Below are 18,156 nucleotides of genomic sequence, written 5' to 3'. Positions count from 1 at the left end.
CAAAAATCTCGCTCGCCACTCTCCATTCTCGCTCGCCTCTCTCGCTTTATACACAGAAGTGTATAATTCTGTTTCTATTTTGTATAAAACGAGAGAAAATTGTATATACACATGCAAAAATGTATATCTTCGTGTTTTACACTTAATTATACAATTTACAAACATTATACTTCAAATATTGCAGAGAAAAAGGCCAACGAATTACACAATTGCGAATTATACAATTGCAGTGAAATACAATTTTCTCTAGCTTTATACAACAGAAGTGTATATATTGTGTTTCTGTTTTTGTATAAAGCGAGAAAAACATATATCTCCTTGCTATACACTTATAATTATGCAATATACATACATTTTAATTCAATTCAACAGTATGCAAAACAAACTATACAATTGCAGCGAAATAGGCCAGCGAATTATACAGTTTAGGCTAGCGAATTATACAATTGTATATGTATAGCAAATTATACAGTTTTATGTTTGCTATGGAGCGCAATTATGCAAAGTTTGCTATAACATACAAATATGAATTTTTTGTTTGCTATATGTGAAATTTGCCCTTTAAATCATAATGAGTACACGTTTTTATATAGGATCAAATGACTTTTATTCGATCGAGGGGTAGAGATAGATATGATTGTGATAAAAAATTGAGATCAAATGCGAATCTGAAAAGAAAAAATTTAAAATTACCTTAATTTTGAATATTTTTAAAAAACATAATAATTATCTTGATTTCTGATATAGATAATTAAGACTTATTATTTTTGAATCAAAAGACTAAAGAGAAATATATAAATAGATGACAATATTCTAATCGATCCATTCAATATGTCCATATTTATTTTAATTAATATTAATAATTGTTATTGTTGTGAGTTGGGACAATTTCCTCAATGGAAAAATAAATCAAAATTGAAAAAAAATGAAACTTATTTAAGGGCAACAACAACCAAAGAGAGATTGATTATATTATTAATTGAAATAGAACTACTAAAGAAAACCAAATTATTGGATAATTGTTCATAACGTTAAGAAAACCAAATTATTGGATAATTGTTCATAACGTTGCATGGACAGATCGAGTTATGAATTATTAATCACAAATAGATGCTGTAAATTAAAATATAATTTGACTACATTGGGGGTATTGGATCGAATTTGACAAAGGTTACATTAAAGGGAACATTATATATAATAGCAAACTAATAACCTAAATTAAATGGAATAGCTAGGGTTTGATTTAATTGTGCTCCATAGCAAACATTAGCTAAAATTTGTCAGCGTCTCTCTCCCAAAAATCTCGCTCGCCACTCTCCATTCTCGCTCGCCTCTCTCGCTTTATACACAGAAGTGTATAATTCTGTTTCTGTTTTGTATAAAGCGAGAGAAAATTGTATATACACATGCAAAAATGTATATCTTCGTGTTATATACTTAATTATACAATTTACAAACATTTTACTTCAAATATTGCAGAGAAAAAGGCCAACAAATTATACTATTGCGAATTATACAATTGCAGTGAAATACAATTTTCTCCAACTTTATACAACAGAAGAGTATATATTGTGTTTTTATTTTTGTATAAAGCGAGAAAAACATATATCTTCTTGCTATACACTTATAATTATGCAATATACATACATTTTAATTCGATTCAACTGTATGCAAAACAAATTATACAACTGCAGCGAAATAGGCCAGCGAATTATACAATTTAGGTCAGCGAATTATACAATTGTATATGTATAGCAAATTATACAGTTTTATGTTTGCTATGGAGCGCAATTATGCAAAGTTTGCTATAGCATACAAATATGAATTTTTTGTTTGTTATATGTGAAAGTTGCTTAAATGTTCCAAATATACAAAAAAATCCCATTCTAAGTGAGGAATCAATTGAAATAGCATTTGTTTAGACACATTATACATTGAACTTTATTTTTATGGGTTGGATTGACTATGAAAGGTATGATTTGATAAAAGTACATATTTTTAGGCTATTATCTTTTTAATGATATTCCAAATATTATTTGGAATGATTAGTGGTATATATCGCAATTAGATTTAAAAAATATAATTATCCTCATGAAACTATATGTGTCATTATAGATTTAGACAATATTAAGGGCGACAAAATTTTGTCATTAGCATAAATAAGATGATTTGTGTAACACTGCGATAAGACGGTATGAGCAAGTGGGATATATGCTACTCACCGCTAGATCAATTACCTAGTTGATCTTGGATTTTGTGTCGATAAGAATATAATATTTTTTGTTAAAATGTAAAAACATATGTTTAGCCCCTTTAAAGATTCAAAAGTGGTTTTGATGATTTAATTCAACTGAAATGGTATCAAATCATACAATTTAAATAATTATTATTGAAAGTTTACAAAGCCGAGTTGAAATTAATTTATACTTGATTCAAATATTGTTATTTTTTACTTGAAACTCATACATATTGTTTTGTAACAAATAATACCTACACTGATTTTCTAATGAAGTCTTATTCAAGTTATTAGTGAGAAGATGTCTATATACTCAAACCATATTTATCTTTCTATATTTACCGTATTGAGGGAATAAAGGATAAAATGTGACACACCTATGATAAGTGAATTGGTTTAGGATAATCCTTTGTCATAAAACGTAATTAATTAGAGGAAAATCAAAAGAAAGATTGAAGTAATAAATATCAAATTGATCGAGGAAAAAAAAGAAAAAAATATAGATAACACGGAAAAATAATAGTAATTCATTTAGAAACTGTTAGGTTATTAGCATTTTAATATTAATATTTAACATATTTAAATTGCTTTATTTTGGAGTTATAAGAATGGATGACTTCTACGTCGTCCATTAGCATTGGTTATCCATCAATGTATTTCATTCTTAATTCCTCCATTACTCCCTTTGTAACCTATGTAACATATGTAACTCCCATTGTAACCTATGTAACTCCTAAGGCCATTATCTTCCTATTCATTGCTAGAAAGACTTCTTGTAGGATAAATAGTGGTAGTCTTCATTTGGTTTTAGATACACATAATTCATAAGAGAAAACAAAGAGCGAAAGAGTTAGTCTAAAGAGAGTTCTTATTAGTTGAAAGGAGGTGTTCTTTTTTTGTGGAGTTTTGGACTCAACTCTTGTCCAGAGTTGTTGAGTTATACTTTATAAAGGCTGTTGTATCCTGGAGGGGACAAGTCAAAGAGGACTACTGTTGGACCGGTGAAAACATTTGCTGCAGTGGGCTTGAATCTCCTTAAAGAGAGCGAGATATCCGCGCCTCAGCTTGAAGAGATTACTTTCTTCATTTTATTTTCAATTGTAATCTTGCAATTTTATTATCTTGTAAGTTTTTTCACTAACAGAAACTTCATTGAGTAAGATGTTTGAGGACTAGAGATAACATTTTTTTACGTTAAAAATTCATAAATTGAATAATTTTTCAAACACAAAATAAGTAAAGTGATTTACTTGCCAAATGTCTGTCACACATTCAAGTGATTTCGAAAAATTTACTCTATAATCAATTAATCATGATTTACCTATACAAGTAAAATATTAATTAAATATTAATAAAAAATCATTTAAATTTGAAATATGAAATCGATACATGTTTCACATATTCTTTTTTTTTAATGTAATCTTAATTTCTTTTTTATATAACATATAAAAAACAAATATTGCTGCTATAAATTGAAAGTTTAGTAATGTATCGAAGCTAGTTTTTTTCTTTTTCCAGAAATCATCGAAATTAAATATACAGATTTTTTAACCAAAACAATTCAAATAAGCAGCAAATTCCTTTTCCCGCCTACATAAAAAAAACCAAAATTTAAAATTCCCACTAAAATTATTCACACGGATCGCAGAAACTAAACGATCCGCAAAAACCATAACTAGCGAATGACAGATAGCCACGTGGATCCTAGCAACACTCAACAGCTAATAATGAACGTCCGATCTCCCTTCATCTACGGCTTAGAACCTCGATCCACGTTACATGTAATTGACCAATCAAATAACAGAACCCCAAACCTATATAACTCATACACCTCTCAAACCCAAAACAACACTCACACATTTTCTTAACTAAACCTAAAGCAAATTCAATTCATCATCCAATTCTGAGCAATGGCACCAAAGGCAGGAAAGAAGCCAGCTGAGAAGAAACCAGTTGAGGAGAAGAAGGCTGAAGAAGTTCCTGCTGAGAAAAAGCCAAAGGCCGGAAAGAAGCTACCTAAGGATGCCGGCGCCGACAAGAAGAAGAAGAAGTCAAAGAAGAGCGTTGAAACCTACAAGATCTATATCTTCAAGGTTTTGAAGCAGGTGCATCCCGATATCGGTATCTCCAGCAAGTCTATGGGTATCATGAACAGCTTTATTAATGACATTTTTGAGAAGCTTGCTCAGGAATCATCAAGATTGGCTAGGATCAACAAGAAGCCAACTATTACTTCTAGGGAAATTCAGACTGCTGTCAGGCTTGTGCTGCCTGGTGAATTGGCAAAGCATGCCGTTTCTGAAGGAACTAAGGCAGTCACCAAGTTTACTAGCAATTAGGGTTTTGGGTTTGGGGATGTTTTGTGCTTTGGGTCATTGTAAAGGGTTTTAGTTTTTGATGTTTGATTTGTGATTGGCCTTAGTATGATACATCTTAGTGAATCAAAGCTTTTCCCAATTTAAATTCTCTATTCAATTAGTTTGATTTAGTTTTTTTTTATTGCTATCTTGATAAAATTATGGTATTGATTTCCCCTTTGGAATTTGTATAAACAAAACATGATTTGTTCAATTAATTTAGGTTTCAGAGTCACAACCCTAAAGAGCGCCTGAGCACTTTCATCCTTTGGAAGAAACCACTACATTTACAGGCTCTATTTGATGAACTAAGTATGTTGATTTATCATTTATATGTTTTAATTTTTAGCATTTTTCCCCGCACCTTTTCCAGCTGTATAGGCAAAATAGGTTGTTTGATTTCAAATTCAATGATATATTGATTTATGAATCGTCTATTACGCGACTCAACCCTTTTTTTCAACCTCTTTCAATTGTTGGATGTGCTAAAAACCTACTTCCCTCTTTGACTTGGTAAACCTGAGTTTTGTTATACTATAGGAGCTTTATGTCTCCAGATTGTTGATCTAGTTAATTAAGTCACTTTTGAGGAAAATAATTTTTATGAAATACAACTTCTATCATAGTATATACTCTCCTAATGTTTAATATATGATAAACTTTTTTGAACTTTTGGCTATCATCTGTATTTGTTCTCATTCTAATCAATAAAAACGTTTTGAAATGATATTAACATATATATATACTATGAGAAACAAAATTTAAATGGTAAAATGCAAGTTCTAAAAGAAAAATAATATATATATATATACACACACCATTATGATTTATGAGCATATTTGATTGATATTTTATAATAAAGTGAAATAAATACGTTTTAAAATCAATTATCATGAATCTAAAGAATGTCTTATTTTCTAATCCATGCACTGTTTAATTCTATGGAGAAAAAAAGATCTTTCGACTGTAATTACTCACTTTATTTTTACTCTTTCGGCTAACAATCTACTAAATATTAATATTGTTATTCTAATTTTATGCTAATTTAAATAAAGAGAGTTTTACATAATGAAATTACTAAAAAACTATCCCTTTTTTGGATATTGTAATAACTATAAATCAAAATATTATCTCTTATTTCTTTTGAATAATATTTCCTAAAGAAGAGTGCCTAAGTTAATATTTGGATGATTTTCATTTGTTAATACATATAGTCCAAAAAATATGTCCTGTGTTAGATGAGAAAATGAAATCCCAAATTATAAGAGACAACATGTACATGAGAAAACCTAACTAAATGGGACTCTACTTAAGCCTTTGTCAGAATGGGCCTTAAATCCTTTGTAAACTAATGAATGTAAATAAATAGGGTCCACTCGCTAAAATTGGTGGAAATACTTGTATATTTATTTAGGTGTCATAATAAAATTTATACGATTTTTAATAAAATGTTTTTATAAAAATATAGTTTAAATAACATATTTTTTTTTATTTTGAGCTTATTCATCTAAGTTTTTACTATATAATTTTATAATAATTAATAATAAAATAAATAAAATAATTATTTATCTTAATGAATGTGAAAGAGGACAACTAAAGGGGAAAATATATATTTTGTAAAACAAAGGTGAATTAGGGCGTACTATTTCTTTTTATCTTTTCACTTCGTAAAAAAATTAAAACAGAGAATATGGAACGTCCATTCTCCCCTTCATCAACGGCTCACATTTACGATCCGTGTAAACCGATATTAACCAATCAAACGACAGATCAAATCCCTATATAAATCTCACTTCCCTACATTCTCTACCTCATCACTCACGCATTCTCTTCATCAAAATTCCTTTTCTTCTTTCTGTTATACTTGTCAACAATGGCACCAAAGACAGGAGGTAAAAAGCCAGCTGAGAAGAAACCAGTGGAGGAGAAGACGGTCGAGGAAGTTCCAGCAGAGAAGAAGCCGAAAGCCGGAAAGAAGCTACCTAAGGATGCCGCCGTCGACAAGAAGAAGAAGAAGGCAAAGAAGAGCATTGAAACCTACAAGATCTACATCTTCAAGGTGCTTAAGCAGGTTCATCCCGATATTGGTATTTCCAGCAAGTCTATGGGTATAATGAACAGTTTCATTAATGATATATTTGAAAAGCTTGCTCAGGAAGCATCTAGATTGGCTAGGATTAATAAGAAGCCTACGATTACATCTAGGGAAATTCAGACTGCCGTAAGACTTGTTTTGCCTGGTGAATTGGCTAAGCATGCTGTATCTGAAGGAACTAAGGCTGTTACTAAGTTTACTAGCAATTAGGGCTTGAATTTGGGGATTTTTTTGTGATTTAGGTCAATGTAAAGTATGTTTTATTTTTATATGTAAGTGGCCTTAAAAATATGAATGCTAATGAATCTCTATTGAATTTCTGTGTTGATTTGATTTTTTTGGGATTAACTTGAATTTAACAACTCCAGTACTAACAAATATTACAGTCAATCAAAATGATAACTGGAACTGGAATTGCAACACAGTTCTTTTTAACCAATTGCTAATTTTGCCTAGATCCCTTATATAGTTCTCCAATATTTTACTTGGGCCAATAATTCCGATTAAATTAGTATGCGTCACCAATTCCAGCCATTCAAATTATTATGTTTAAGAATTATTTAGTTGTAGAACTTATGTGTTTCTTAATTTAAATATTTATGGAGTATTTATCTATTTACAAGTGAAGAGAACTATCCCATAAAGGGAAGATAGAAAAAAAAAACACAATATAATACAATGATCAGGGATAAATGTAGAAAAAAGAGAAATCCCTATTCAATCAAATTTGAAGTATCAGTTGTTTGTATGGTTGTATTTATGTGTTACAAATTGAAATCCTCCATAGTCTTCCGCAGTTCATGGGACTGGATGAACGCTTCGATTTTCGCCTTCAACTCAGTGTTGGGAGTCAACATGTCCGCAGTTAGATGAGACCGGCTAAATGGGTCTCTACTCTGACTAAGAAGGTGCCGCTGAATAACAGGCCGGTCCATTGTTTTCTTCGAAGAAGGAAGTATGACAGGATCCTTCATTAAAGTATATTGGATCGGGTCAATGAATTCATCAGGAATGTCTCCAAGAGCAGCCTCAGCATCCAGTGCTGCTGAAGCTGCAGTCTTGGCCTTTTCAGTAAGATCGATGAACTCTTGTATAATACTCATATCTTCACCAATTCTTCTAAGGACATCAACTGCAGCACTAAATATCTGATCACTGTATGATCGACCATCTCTTATAATTGCAGCTGGAAATATGTTCTCCTTATCTCCTCTCGCCAAATGCACATATATTTTCAGAATCTGTTTCAGCAACTCTTTTGGACGAAATTCATACTTTTCAGGGTTTATCAAGCTAAGAGATTTTCTTTGTGGTCCGACCAGCTGTAGTAAGAAGTAATTCAACATGGTAGCAACTCTGTCCACCATCTCAGGAAGAAGAAAAGGAACAGTGATTTGTTCTGAAGTAAATGCTAATAGGCCCACATCTTGATTTGCCATCTTCATATCAGTTTGAATCATGTTCTCTTGTGAATGGAAAAGATAGGTTCTCTCCTGCCTTTCTTGAGCTGGTTTTCGCTCCCATTCCTCTGTGTTAGACATTTCAGCTTCCAGCTCTTTTAGTTCAAGAATTTTACCAAGACTTTCGTCGAGAAGATAGATGCTATCATTAATCAAGAAGTTCAAGAAATTCAAATAAACACCCTTCTCCTCCTCCTTGGCAAACTGCCTCCATGCATTCTGGTGATTTGGAACTTTCCAAAGATATTCAAGTAGTTCAGCAATGTTGTGGCGGATATTAAATTTATCATAGAACTGCGTGTGAGAACCTGTAAATTCAATGTCAACATAAAGCTTCAAAAGATTTTTCACAAGGTACTGCAGAGAGAGTTGATGCCCCTCAAACAAAGTAGACATTGCAGTAGAGCTGTCATCGCGGGGCATCCAACAGTTTAGGACTTCAACCATCTTTGCCCGAAGGTAAGGGTTTCTGATATAGTCTGGACTTGCCATGAACAAGATAATGAAATTCATGAAGTCGTCCAGCAAGACACCATCAAAAGCTTCAGGAATCCGAGAAGCAAAAATTAGCAGCTCCATGGTATCTTCAACGAAGTGCTCAGGCATAGCTGCAAACTCCACAGGGCAAGGGGAAGGTAAAGGCATCTTAAAACCACCAACAAGCCCCACCAACCAAACAACCATCAACCTGTAGAAGGATAATGCACGCTGGATAAGTCCTACATCCCTCAGTATTTGGGCTTCATAGCATAATTCTTCCTGTGAATATGACTCAAGATCTTTTTCCAAGTGAGTTATTTCTTGCTACAACTGTGAAGAGGGTGCTTGTTCTAGCATAGTTTTCATTGTAGACAAATCATCTTCGTATCTTGAAATGTCCTGAACAAGATGCTTAAAGTCTGAAAATGCTTTTAGGAGTCCCAGGTTGAGCACCCGTGCAGTCATGAAGAAGCATTCACATATGAAGGGGTATTTAGCTTTCTCACTACTTAATATTGGATTGTTATATTGGAGAATTGAAGGTCCACAAGAGTCATTTCCAGAGCTTGTAACACTGCCATCTTTAGAGATATCAACTTTCCCAGGATTATTTTTATTTATCCATTCAGAGACTTCTTCTGATAATGCATGGAGAGCAGTCAACTCTCTCAGTTCCAGACGGTTGCTAGAGAAGACATATCGGGGGTCAATCTTCTCTCGTTTTGTCAAATTGGCATCTAAGAAAGGTTCACAGAGCTTAAGCATAACCGCACTGATATTTACAAACATGCCTGAACTAGCACAAGATAATGGATCAACCTGCAACTGCGCCCTCGACGAATTTTTGTTTATAACTGTTGCAAGATGTCCAAGGACATTTTCACGAGTGGTTGAATTTTTCAGAAGAGTCAACAGAACTTCTGTCAAGCCATCATACAGGTTATTCGTAATAGTTGTGATTGTTGTGAAAGAAGACGAGAGATCAGCAGGACGACATGTAGCCGATTTAGAGAAACACTGCTGACCAACATCCGGCTGACTCTCGAAGATTGTACGGTCAGGCAAAGCACTGACATGAAAGAACGCACCCAAAATGCTTGTCATCTCCATAACTCTTCCATTCATATACAAACTATCCGGAACCCACCAAGGATGATTCACCAAACACTTTGCACCTACTGGATACTTAACCAAAAACATTAAAGCTCTAAGAGGCTGCTGAAAATTACCCAAAACTGAAACATTTAGCACTGTCCCTCTCAAATCTTCATACAATTGCTTCAGTATTGGTTCCATATTATCACTATTCCCATCCTTAAATAACTCATCCAAAAACCCAGGTGGACTTGAAAATTCTCCACAACCATTGCTCCCACCATATTCATTCACAGAAGTTGAAAATTCGGAAAACAACAAAGGAAGCAACAGAGATACATTAGCTGGTGCCATATCCCAATTGGGAAACATATCAGGATTCCCTAAATGTATCCTACAGTATGATACAACAAGTTTCTTTACTTGCTTAACCACCAATTCCATCTCAGACCCAACGTTCTTATCCTTCATCGACGCAATCTTCCTCCCCTCTTCATGTGCCCGACGGTAACAATTGACCAAATACTGAAACGGTGGTTCCGCCGATACAATATAACCGGAAAGTCGGTCGATTAAAACCCTCTCAATCAAATCCCTAGACAACTTTAACTCTTTACCCTCACCCAATAACTCCGCCGCCGTCATCTCTAGATACACAATGCGTGTATCGTTTACCGATGAATCAACTAGAGATACAAGCAAGATTTTCCGAAGAATTATATCTTCGATCTCTGCCGGTGTCCTCTGTGGTTTACAAGTCATCATAATTTCAACAACTATAAATTAAACAAGATTTTTCTGGAAAATCAGCTGGATTAACAAACTAAAATTTAAAATAAATGCATAAACAAAAAATTAACAGATGAAAATTTGAGATAACATTGAAATTCGTTTCCTGCCTAAAATATTCAAGTTGTCTTCAATTGTTTTTCCTGGTTCAGCAACCTTCCTATTTATAATAATGATAATAAGAGACCAAATTCAACAAGGACTAGAAAATCTATCTTATTTATAATAATTAATTAATAATAAGAAACCAAATTCAATAATGATTAGAAGATTTATCCTATTTATAATAATAATAATAATAAGAAAGCAAATTCAATAAGGATTAGAAAATCTATTTGTTAGGACAAGTAACTTTTAACAAAAAATTAATTAAATATAAAATTCTGAACAAATAAGGATTTCTATTCCAACATGAATTTTTTATTGAATTTTTAAGTTCTTCAAGAGTATAACAAATGAGAGAACATATCTTGTTCTTACTTTTTAGGATCCACACCCATGAGTTTGAGAAGAAAATATGTGTATTCTTTCATGCCATTTATGTCTAATACCCAATCTGTATCATAATAATTTGTAATTGTCACTTGATAATATTGTAAGCTATGGTAAAACAGATTGAGAATTTCGATATACAGAACATGACAGAAGACATGCCTTTCCTTCTAAAAACGATTGTATAGACTAATCTTCTTTAATTTGTACTCCCTTTGTCTTAATTAATGCGATATTTTTATTTTTCTAGAGTTAAAACGTTTAAGTTTTGATTAGAAAATTTTTAAAATTAAAATTTATATATTTATAAACTAAGTAAAAAATATTATGAGTCAATAATTAACAATACAAAATATTTAAAATATAAATGAGAAAATTATAGTAAAAAATAAATCTAATTAAAGAGTTTGAATATTCAAATGAATATTATGATACATATGTTGATTCTGGGATAGCTTTTTTTATCCTTTTTAGAAAAAAGTGCTTTTGTTTTGATTTTTAATTTAGTGGTGTTCCTTAATTTGTTATGATGTTAATTAGAATGGCTAAAGTAAATTTAAATTAATGAATGGTTTTACTCTCATAAATCTCGTTTCCTTTTGTTATATAGTTTTGATATTCTTTCATATATTTATTAACTTTTCACTAGTTTTTCATTAGTGATTTATGAGATGTTTAGTAGGATTTTTTCATTAGTGATTTATGAGATGTTTAGTAGGATTTTACGTTCTTTAATCTAAAGAATATTTTCCGCATCACAGTTTGTCAAATGGTGTAATATACGTTAGTAAATGCTTTGCTTGAGGAAACTTTTCATTAGCTAACGTTGGTGATTGTTAACGATATTTGATTATGAGGTGGTGATTGATGATATTTATGATTTAAAATAGTGTCAATGAGTGGCGGGTAATGGTGGTTGCTGTAAGAATTGAGCGCCAAATGAATAAATTGAGTTAAAATTGTATTAAAAGTGAAACTGAATTGAAATTTAATTGGTTTAGCTTTTTTTTTTTTAAAAAAAATTGTATATAATAACAAACTAATAACCTAAAATAAATGGAGTAGTTAGAGTTTGATTTAATTGTATTTCATAACAAGTATTTGCAAAAAATTGCTAGACGCCTCTCTCCCAAATATCTCGCTCGCCACTCTCCTCCAATCTCTCGCTCGCTTTCTCACTTTTTATATAAACACAAGTGTATAAAAATTGTTTCTAATTGTATAAAGCAGAGAAAATTGTATAAATACATATATTTTTGTTCCCCTCTCTCCCCTCTTTCAGATCTCGCTCGCCACCCTCGCCTTTCTCACTTATACAAACAGAAGCGAAATGTATAAATTGCTTTTCTGTTTGTATAAAACGTGTAAAAAATTGTATATACACATGCAAGTACATATATTTTCGTCCTATACACTTATGATTATACAATAAAAATACTCCCCTGCCCAGTTTCTTTTGCCTTTCTCTCTTTCTCGTTTTATACAAATTTCAAATTGTATCTAATTTCCCTCTTTCTCGTTTTACAATTTGATTCAATTGTATATTCCTTGTCAAGTCTCTTTTGTCTTTCTCTCTTTCTCATTTTATACAATTCAAATTGTATATAATCATTCTATACACTTATAATAATACAATTCGTTTTTATATAGTTCTCTGCCCAAGTGTCTTTCTCTTTCTTGTTTTATACACTTCGTTTTATACAATTTGGTTCAACTGTATATGTATAGCGAATTATACAGTTTCTATGTTTCCTATGGAGCTCAATTATGCAAACTTTGTTATAGCATACAAATATGAATTTTTTATTTGTTATATGTGAAAGTTGCCCCTTTTTTTTTTTGGATTCTAATGGACTAAAAAATAAGTTGGGTCTTGATCCACTTAATCTTAATAATTTTAAAATATTGTTATTTAAGTTTTAAAATCAAATTCACTTTCGACTCAAGAAAATTTTTAGAAAAAAGAAGTTATAAATGGATGGATAAATAATAAAATATATATAATAGATAGTAGTTCATACCTTCAAAATAAGAATATACCTTACATCAATACAAATAAAGAGTCTTAAAACGAGTTGAAATTTGAGATTAAATTGAGTTTAATCTTATGGTACCATTGATTATTGAGTAATTTCAAAACAAGAAATCTTAATAATATCAATACAATATATATATAAATAAATCGTAATGATAGCAATACAATATATAATACATTTAGTATCAGTTAAGCGAAAATTATCAACCTTAATGGTTTGAGCTATAATTTTGTTTGACGGAATAAGTATTTCTGGAATTACTATGGATAGGGTAACATGTAATTATTTATAATTTTATGGTTAATTTATGTAGTTTTTCCTAAAATCTTTTAACGGATTCACAGATTTTCTATATTTGGGTTTTTTGATACCTGGGCCTACATTTTAGCCCAATTGGGATTGCTCATGGGCCTAATGACTTGCAACTAGTTCTTGTGGGCTCAAGAATAACGAGCAGAGAACGTACTTCAATATTTCTAGAGCTAGAAATCTGAATTATTAAAACGATTTAATTATATATCAATTGAACTTTCTATATAATTTTTTTTCGTAAGTTATAGTATTAATTTGTTCTGTTTCATTGATTTTGTTCACATTTTGATTAACTTAAACAATTTCACAAGTAAAACGTCATTGACAATTCTTTCTTAGCTTTACAAACCTTAGACTCCATTAATAAGTTCCCTTTCTACTAAATCCACCCTTTACATAGAGTAATTTACTATGTTTAAAATCAACCTTGCGTTATTTGTTTTCTTATTTATTTTTCTCAAAGAATGTGACTTGGGATACAGAGTATACAGAAAGTGAACTATCATGTTTCATATAGTCTGATTTTTTACTTGTTAAATATTTCTTAATTTATAACAATTTATACGTTCACTTTTAAATTTTGACAAATTAAAAAGGTACAATATTCCTACCCAACCCCCACCCATTATACCCTCAAATCTCAATTTATTTTCATATTGATGAGTTAATGTCTTTAATAAATATAGCAAATAAATATGTCATGGATCCCATAAATTAATAGAGATCAAATAGTATATTCACTATACTAATAAATATTTTTTAATAAATACATCAAGTTAAAAAATTTGACAAGTAAATTGAGACCATATATTTTCACTAAAAAAAAAAACCTTTTGAGTTTTTGGCATGCATGGCGATTGGCGACCCTAAAGATAAACATGAAAATGAAGTTTAATGCAATTAATTTACCAAAAAATCCCTCAATGTTTTGCCTTTTACGTTATGTGGGAGAACACCTTTGATTTGATGGAAACAACGTGGTCATTATTGAAATACAAGCCAAAAACCAGCACGATGTGGACATAACATATAAAAAAACACACGAGAAAAAGGGGAAAAGCCCCAACGAGAATTTAGTGCAACTAAATGAGAAAGATTCATGCACCAAACTCTCGATGGATAGTCTACGGAGAGGCGGACCTATACTTTGAAGATAAATAAACAGGAATATCATCAAAGGCAAATACAAATTGGTCGAAGGCTCAAAGCAAAGTCATGTAATATTATCTCTGGTCTAAAAATTTTATTAAGCTGGTGGTTCACGCATCACATTGCATACGTTAGGTTGTCTGTTCGAAACTTGTTCTCTATAAATATTGTGTGTGTTTTGTTTAATTCTCAGCTCAAAGCGAAAAATGATGTAGCCCAAACTCAAGCTCATGTCGCGCCCATGAGCTCAAGGGCCTAAGGGTCCCACGGTCCAAATACCTCATTTAACAAATATATTGTAGGGGTTCTTTCATTTAGATGTATATATATATCGATAGTTTTCAATGAATATTCACATCTATATATATACAAAATGTTCTTTAAAATTAACAAATACACGTACGACCTAATATTACACACTCTAACCCTATTAGGATATCCAGAGGCCCTAGTCATGACTTCAAACTAGTTTTCTCTACCTTTGTTTAGTTAGTTAGTTTTGCATTTGCAATTGCATTGATACTAACAAGTGGTATATCATATATATATTTGTCACATTGATCTGACATATATATATATATATATATACAAAATGTTTTTTAAAATTAACAAATACACGTACGACCTAATATTACACACTCTAACCCAATTAGGATATCCAGAGGCCCTAGTCATGACTTCAAACTAGTTTTCTCTACCTTTGTTTAGTTTAGTTAGCTTTGCATTTGCAATTGCATTGATACTAACAAGTGGTATATTATATATATATATATATATCACATTGATCTGGCAGTATTCTCATATGTCCATACCAATATAATGTACTTTTAATAAAAAAGTTTTTCACATGCTAGAGATTGAAGACCTACAATAAAGCAAAATTAAAGTTTAATGCCAGTGTCATCGAGTGGAATTAAAGAAAATGTAATTCAAATCTCTTCTGGCGTACCCTAGCACGGACCATTTTGGTCCTTTTTTGTACTTGAAAAATGTGTAGATAGATATTTTAAGTTAGATATTTAAGGGAGATATTACATTATTAGAAGAGGATAAAGACAAGAAAAATTTAAGATTTTTAAAAATATTTTTAAGTTAATATATTAATATATAATAATAACTGAGTACATGATTAAATATCCCGTCTGGAAACAATCTGATAGTCTATCCGATATCGAAAATTTACCTAAATATACTGTAATAAAAAAATATAATAATATTTTTTTACTTGATCACTTTTAATTTATTTATAATACAAGTTTAATACATATTACAAAGAACAATTTATTATATATATAGTATAAGTTTTAATGATGGATAATACATTTATCAAACTTTTTTAATACACTTATAATATAATATGATAATTTTGTACCAAACAAACATAATATATTTCAAAGACAATTATAATTAAACTATATTACATACATAATTCACTTTTAATACATATTATAGATTTATCACAATATTGCTATAAAGGATAATAAACAAAAACTATCGCTAAAATTAATAATTATTTTTTTAAAATGTATTAATTTATGTAATTTTTTATTTTTTTTTTATCCTTGCAAATGAAGTACTATATGACGCCTGATAGATAAGGATAGAAAGATATTTCACAAAAAATAATAATAAAATAATCTTAAATTAGTTGGAGGCTTGACATGCATGGCGATTGGCGACCCTAAAGATAAACATGAAAATGAAGTTTGATGCAAATAATTTACATAAAAAGTCATTAATGTTTTGCCTTTTACGTTATGTGAAAAGATCCTTTGATGGAAATCAAAACAACATGACCATTGTTGAAATACAAACCAAAAAAAAAAGAAGAAGAGAAGTTTATTTGAAATATAGTAATTATATAAAATTAGAAGATTCATGCACCACAATGTGCTGAAATTAAAGAAGCATAACACAATCCAACAAACACGCTTTAATTTTCTTATCCCTATGTTTTTCTGTCTGTTTTATAACAGACATCCTATAAAACTAGGTATATCCTTACAAGCCCTCCTCCTGCTTACTGTCCTACGTACCAACATCTGTTCAAGATTTTCATTAAGTAAAAATTTGAGTTTTGATTATCAAATAATCAAATTGAGTAAAAATACTGCATGTAAAATATAGAGGAAATACATAATTACCTTATTAAACTTATATATTTTCTTCAATTAAACACTTAAAATTTATGGGGGTCTTATCATTTCACGAAATAATTCAAATCCACAATAAATATATCATTTTGATTCATTTTTACAATAATTGTAATTTCACACTAAAAAAACGCGTGAAAAGGTAAACTTGCAGCCCCAAATCAATCAAAAACTTACATATGACATTGTTAAAACAAAGTGAAAAGAGACTCATGTTTCTTCATGGCCAAATCATCATTAACGGCTATTGAGAGCTTTTCTCAACAGCAAAAGTTGGTTCTTTACTACGGAAAATGAATTTCTTTACTATATTCCTTATCATTAAGTTCTAGTAATCCGTCTTAAGGCCTTTTATTAGAAAAATCTACTTAACAACGACATAATACTTGGTCAATTTAGCACTTAATTACCTTTCAACAAAGAAATTTGAACCCATTTATGTTCACATAGTTTTTCAAGAACAAAAGTATCATCTACTCGTACAAATTCAAAATATGAAATTCACTTATAGAACTCGAATCTAATCTTGATTTCAAAATACCCACAAAGCTAAAAAAGATTAAACTAATTTTTGAGAGAAAATTTGAAATCAAACACTAAACTAAAAAATAGCACACAAAGCTTACATAAATGTATATTTACAAGGAAATAAAAAAAAATCTTTTGAAGTAAAGTAAAGCCTTGGAAAAAGAAATTAGAAAGGATGAACATGATTATTTCTAAAAAAAAAATTATGGATCAAAATGTGAGTAGGTCGGGGTTTTACCCGACCCGCTATTAAACAAGTAAGACATATAAGAAAATATTATTTTATTTGGAGGTGAAACATACACACATATGAAAGCGCGAATATTATAAAAATAATATATTTAAAATTATTAAAAATAGTCGAATGTGATTATAAAACTTCCGCATATTTCTGGTTTCAATTTCAGAAAAAGTACAAATTTAATGAGATAATTATATATTTCCTCTAAAAATACATGATTAAATATGATGGATACAGATTGACAGATATTTCACAAAAAATAATAAAAATAAAGATAATTTTGGTCACTATTTATTTTATTAAAATAAAAGTTGAGAAGTAGAATAACAGAAGAGGACAAGACACATATAAAACAACGAAGAAAAAGGGAAAAAACAAGGACAACACATTGGAACTAAATAAGAAGATTCATGAACGGGAGGGAGTTAGAAGCCTAAATCGAAAATTAAAATATCTTGTTTACTTAAAATTTGAATCGAAGAAAATAATACTTCAAATTTCTTATGCGTAAAAATTAAAAAAGTTATACATGAACACAAAAATCTCATAAAACAAAATGACATATACATATAATATACATATATCTTGTAAAGATTAGAAAATCATTTTTCGCGATTCTCAACGGGTACATATGTATTGTTGATTAGTACAGTAAACACACTTTTCTACTTCACGTTCCGTATGATTTTACTGTCGTACGTTCCAACAACAGACATCCGAGAAACTGAAAATG

The 18,156-nt window shown here is 30.4% G+C and overlaps 4 protein-coding genes across 4 annotated transcripts; 2 read left to right on the top strand and 2 right to left on the bottom strand.

Annotated features, from left to right (window-relative positions):
• Positions 1 to 4,133: 4,133 nt before the first annotated feature.
• Positions 4,134 to 4,708, top strand: H2B-1 (histone H2B). Its single transcript, NM_001247060.1, has one exon. It carries the CDS (start codon positions 4,147 to 4,149, stop codon positions 4,573 to 4,575), a length of 429 nt encoding a protein of 142 aa, NP_001233989.1. The 5' UTR covers positions 4,134 to 4,146; the 3' UTR covers positions 4,576 to 4,708.
• Positions 4,709 to 6,406: 1,698 nt separating this feature from the next.
• On the top strand, positions 6,407 to 7,015 carry LOC104648016 (histone H2B.1-like). The gene has a single exon (NM_001365465.1). It carries the CDS (start codon positions 6,467 to 6,469, stop codon positions 6,896 to 6,898), a length of 432 nt encoding a protein of 143 aa, NP_001352394.1. The 5' UTR covers positions 6,407 to 6,466; the 3' UTR covers positions 6,899 to 7,015.
• Positions 7,016 to 7,244: 229 nt separating this feature from the next.
• On the bottom strand, positions 7,245 to 8,832 carry LOC138349183 (probable ubiquitin conjugation factor E4). The gene has a single exon (XM_069299453.1). It carries the CDS (start codon positions 8,830 to 8,832, stop codon positions 7,453 to 7,455), a length of 1,380 nt encoding a protein of 459 aa, XP_069155554.1. The 3' UTR covers positions 7,245 to 7,452.
• Positions 7,245 to 10,488, bottom strand: LOC101243794 (probable ubiquitin conjugation factor E4). Its single transcript, XM_069299452.1, has one exon. It carries the CDS (start codon positions 10,486 to 10,488, stop codon positions 8,953 to 8,955), a length of 1,536 nt encoding a protein of 511 aa, XP_069155553.1. The 3' UTR covers positions 7,245 to 8,952.
• Positions 10,489 to 18,156: the final 7,668 nt, after the last annotated feature.

The sequence above is a fragment of the Solanum lycopersicum genome, chromosome 6, assembly GCF_036512215.1.
Source record: "Solanum lycopersicum chromosome 6, SLM_r2.1".
NCBI lineage: Eukaryota > Viridiplantae > Streptophyta > Magnoliopsida > Solanales > Solanaceae > Solanum > Solanum lycopersicum.
The sequence above is the reverse complement of the archived record's forward strand: the minus strand, read 5'-3'. Positions and strand labels throughout refer to the sequence as shown.

Coding starts and splice junctions, on each gene's coding strand:
- LOC104648016 (NM_001365465.1), top strand. CDS start 6,467: ATGGCACCAAAGACAGGAGGTAAAAAGCCAGCTGAGAAGAAACCAGTG.
- LOC138349183 (XM_069299453.1), bottom strand. CDS start 8,832: ATGGTTGTTTGGTTGGTGGGGCTTGTTGGTGGTTTTAAGATGCCTTTA.
- H2B-1 (NM_001247060.1), top strand. CDS start 4,147: ATGGCACCAAAGGCAGGAAAGAAGCCAGCTGAGAAGAAACCAGTTGAG.
- LOC101243794 (XM_069299452.1), bottom strand. CDS start 10,488: ATGATGACTTGTAAACCACAGAGGACACCGGCAGAGATCGAAGATATA.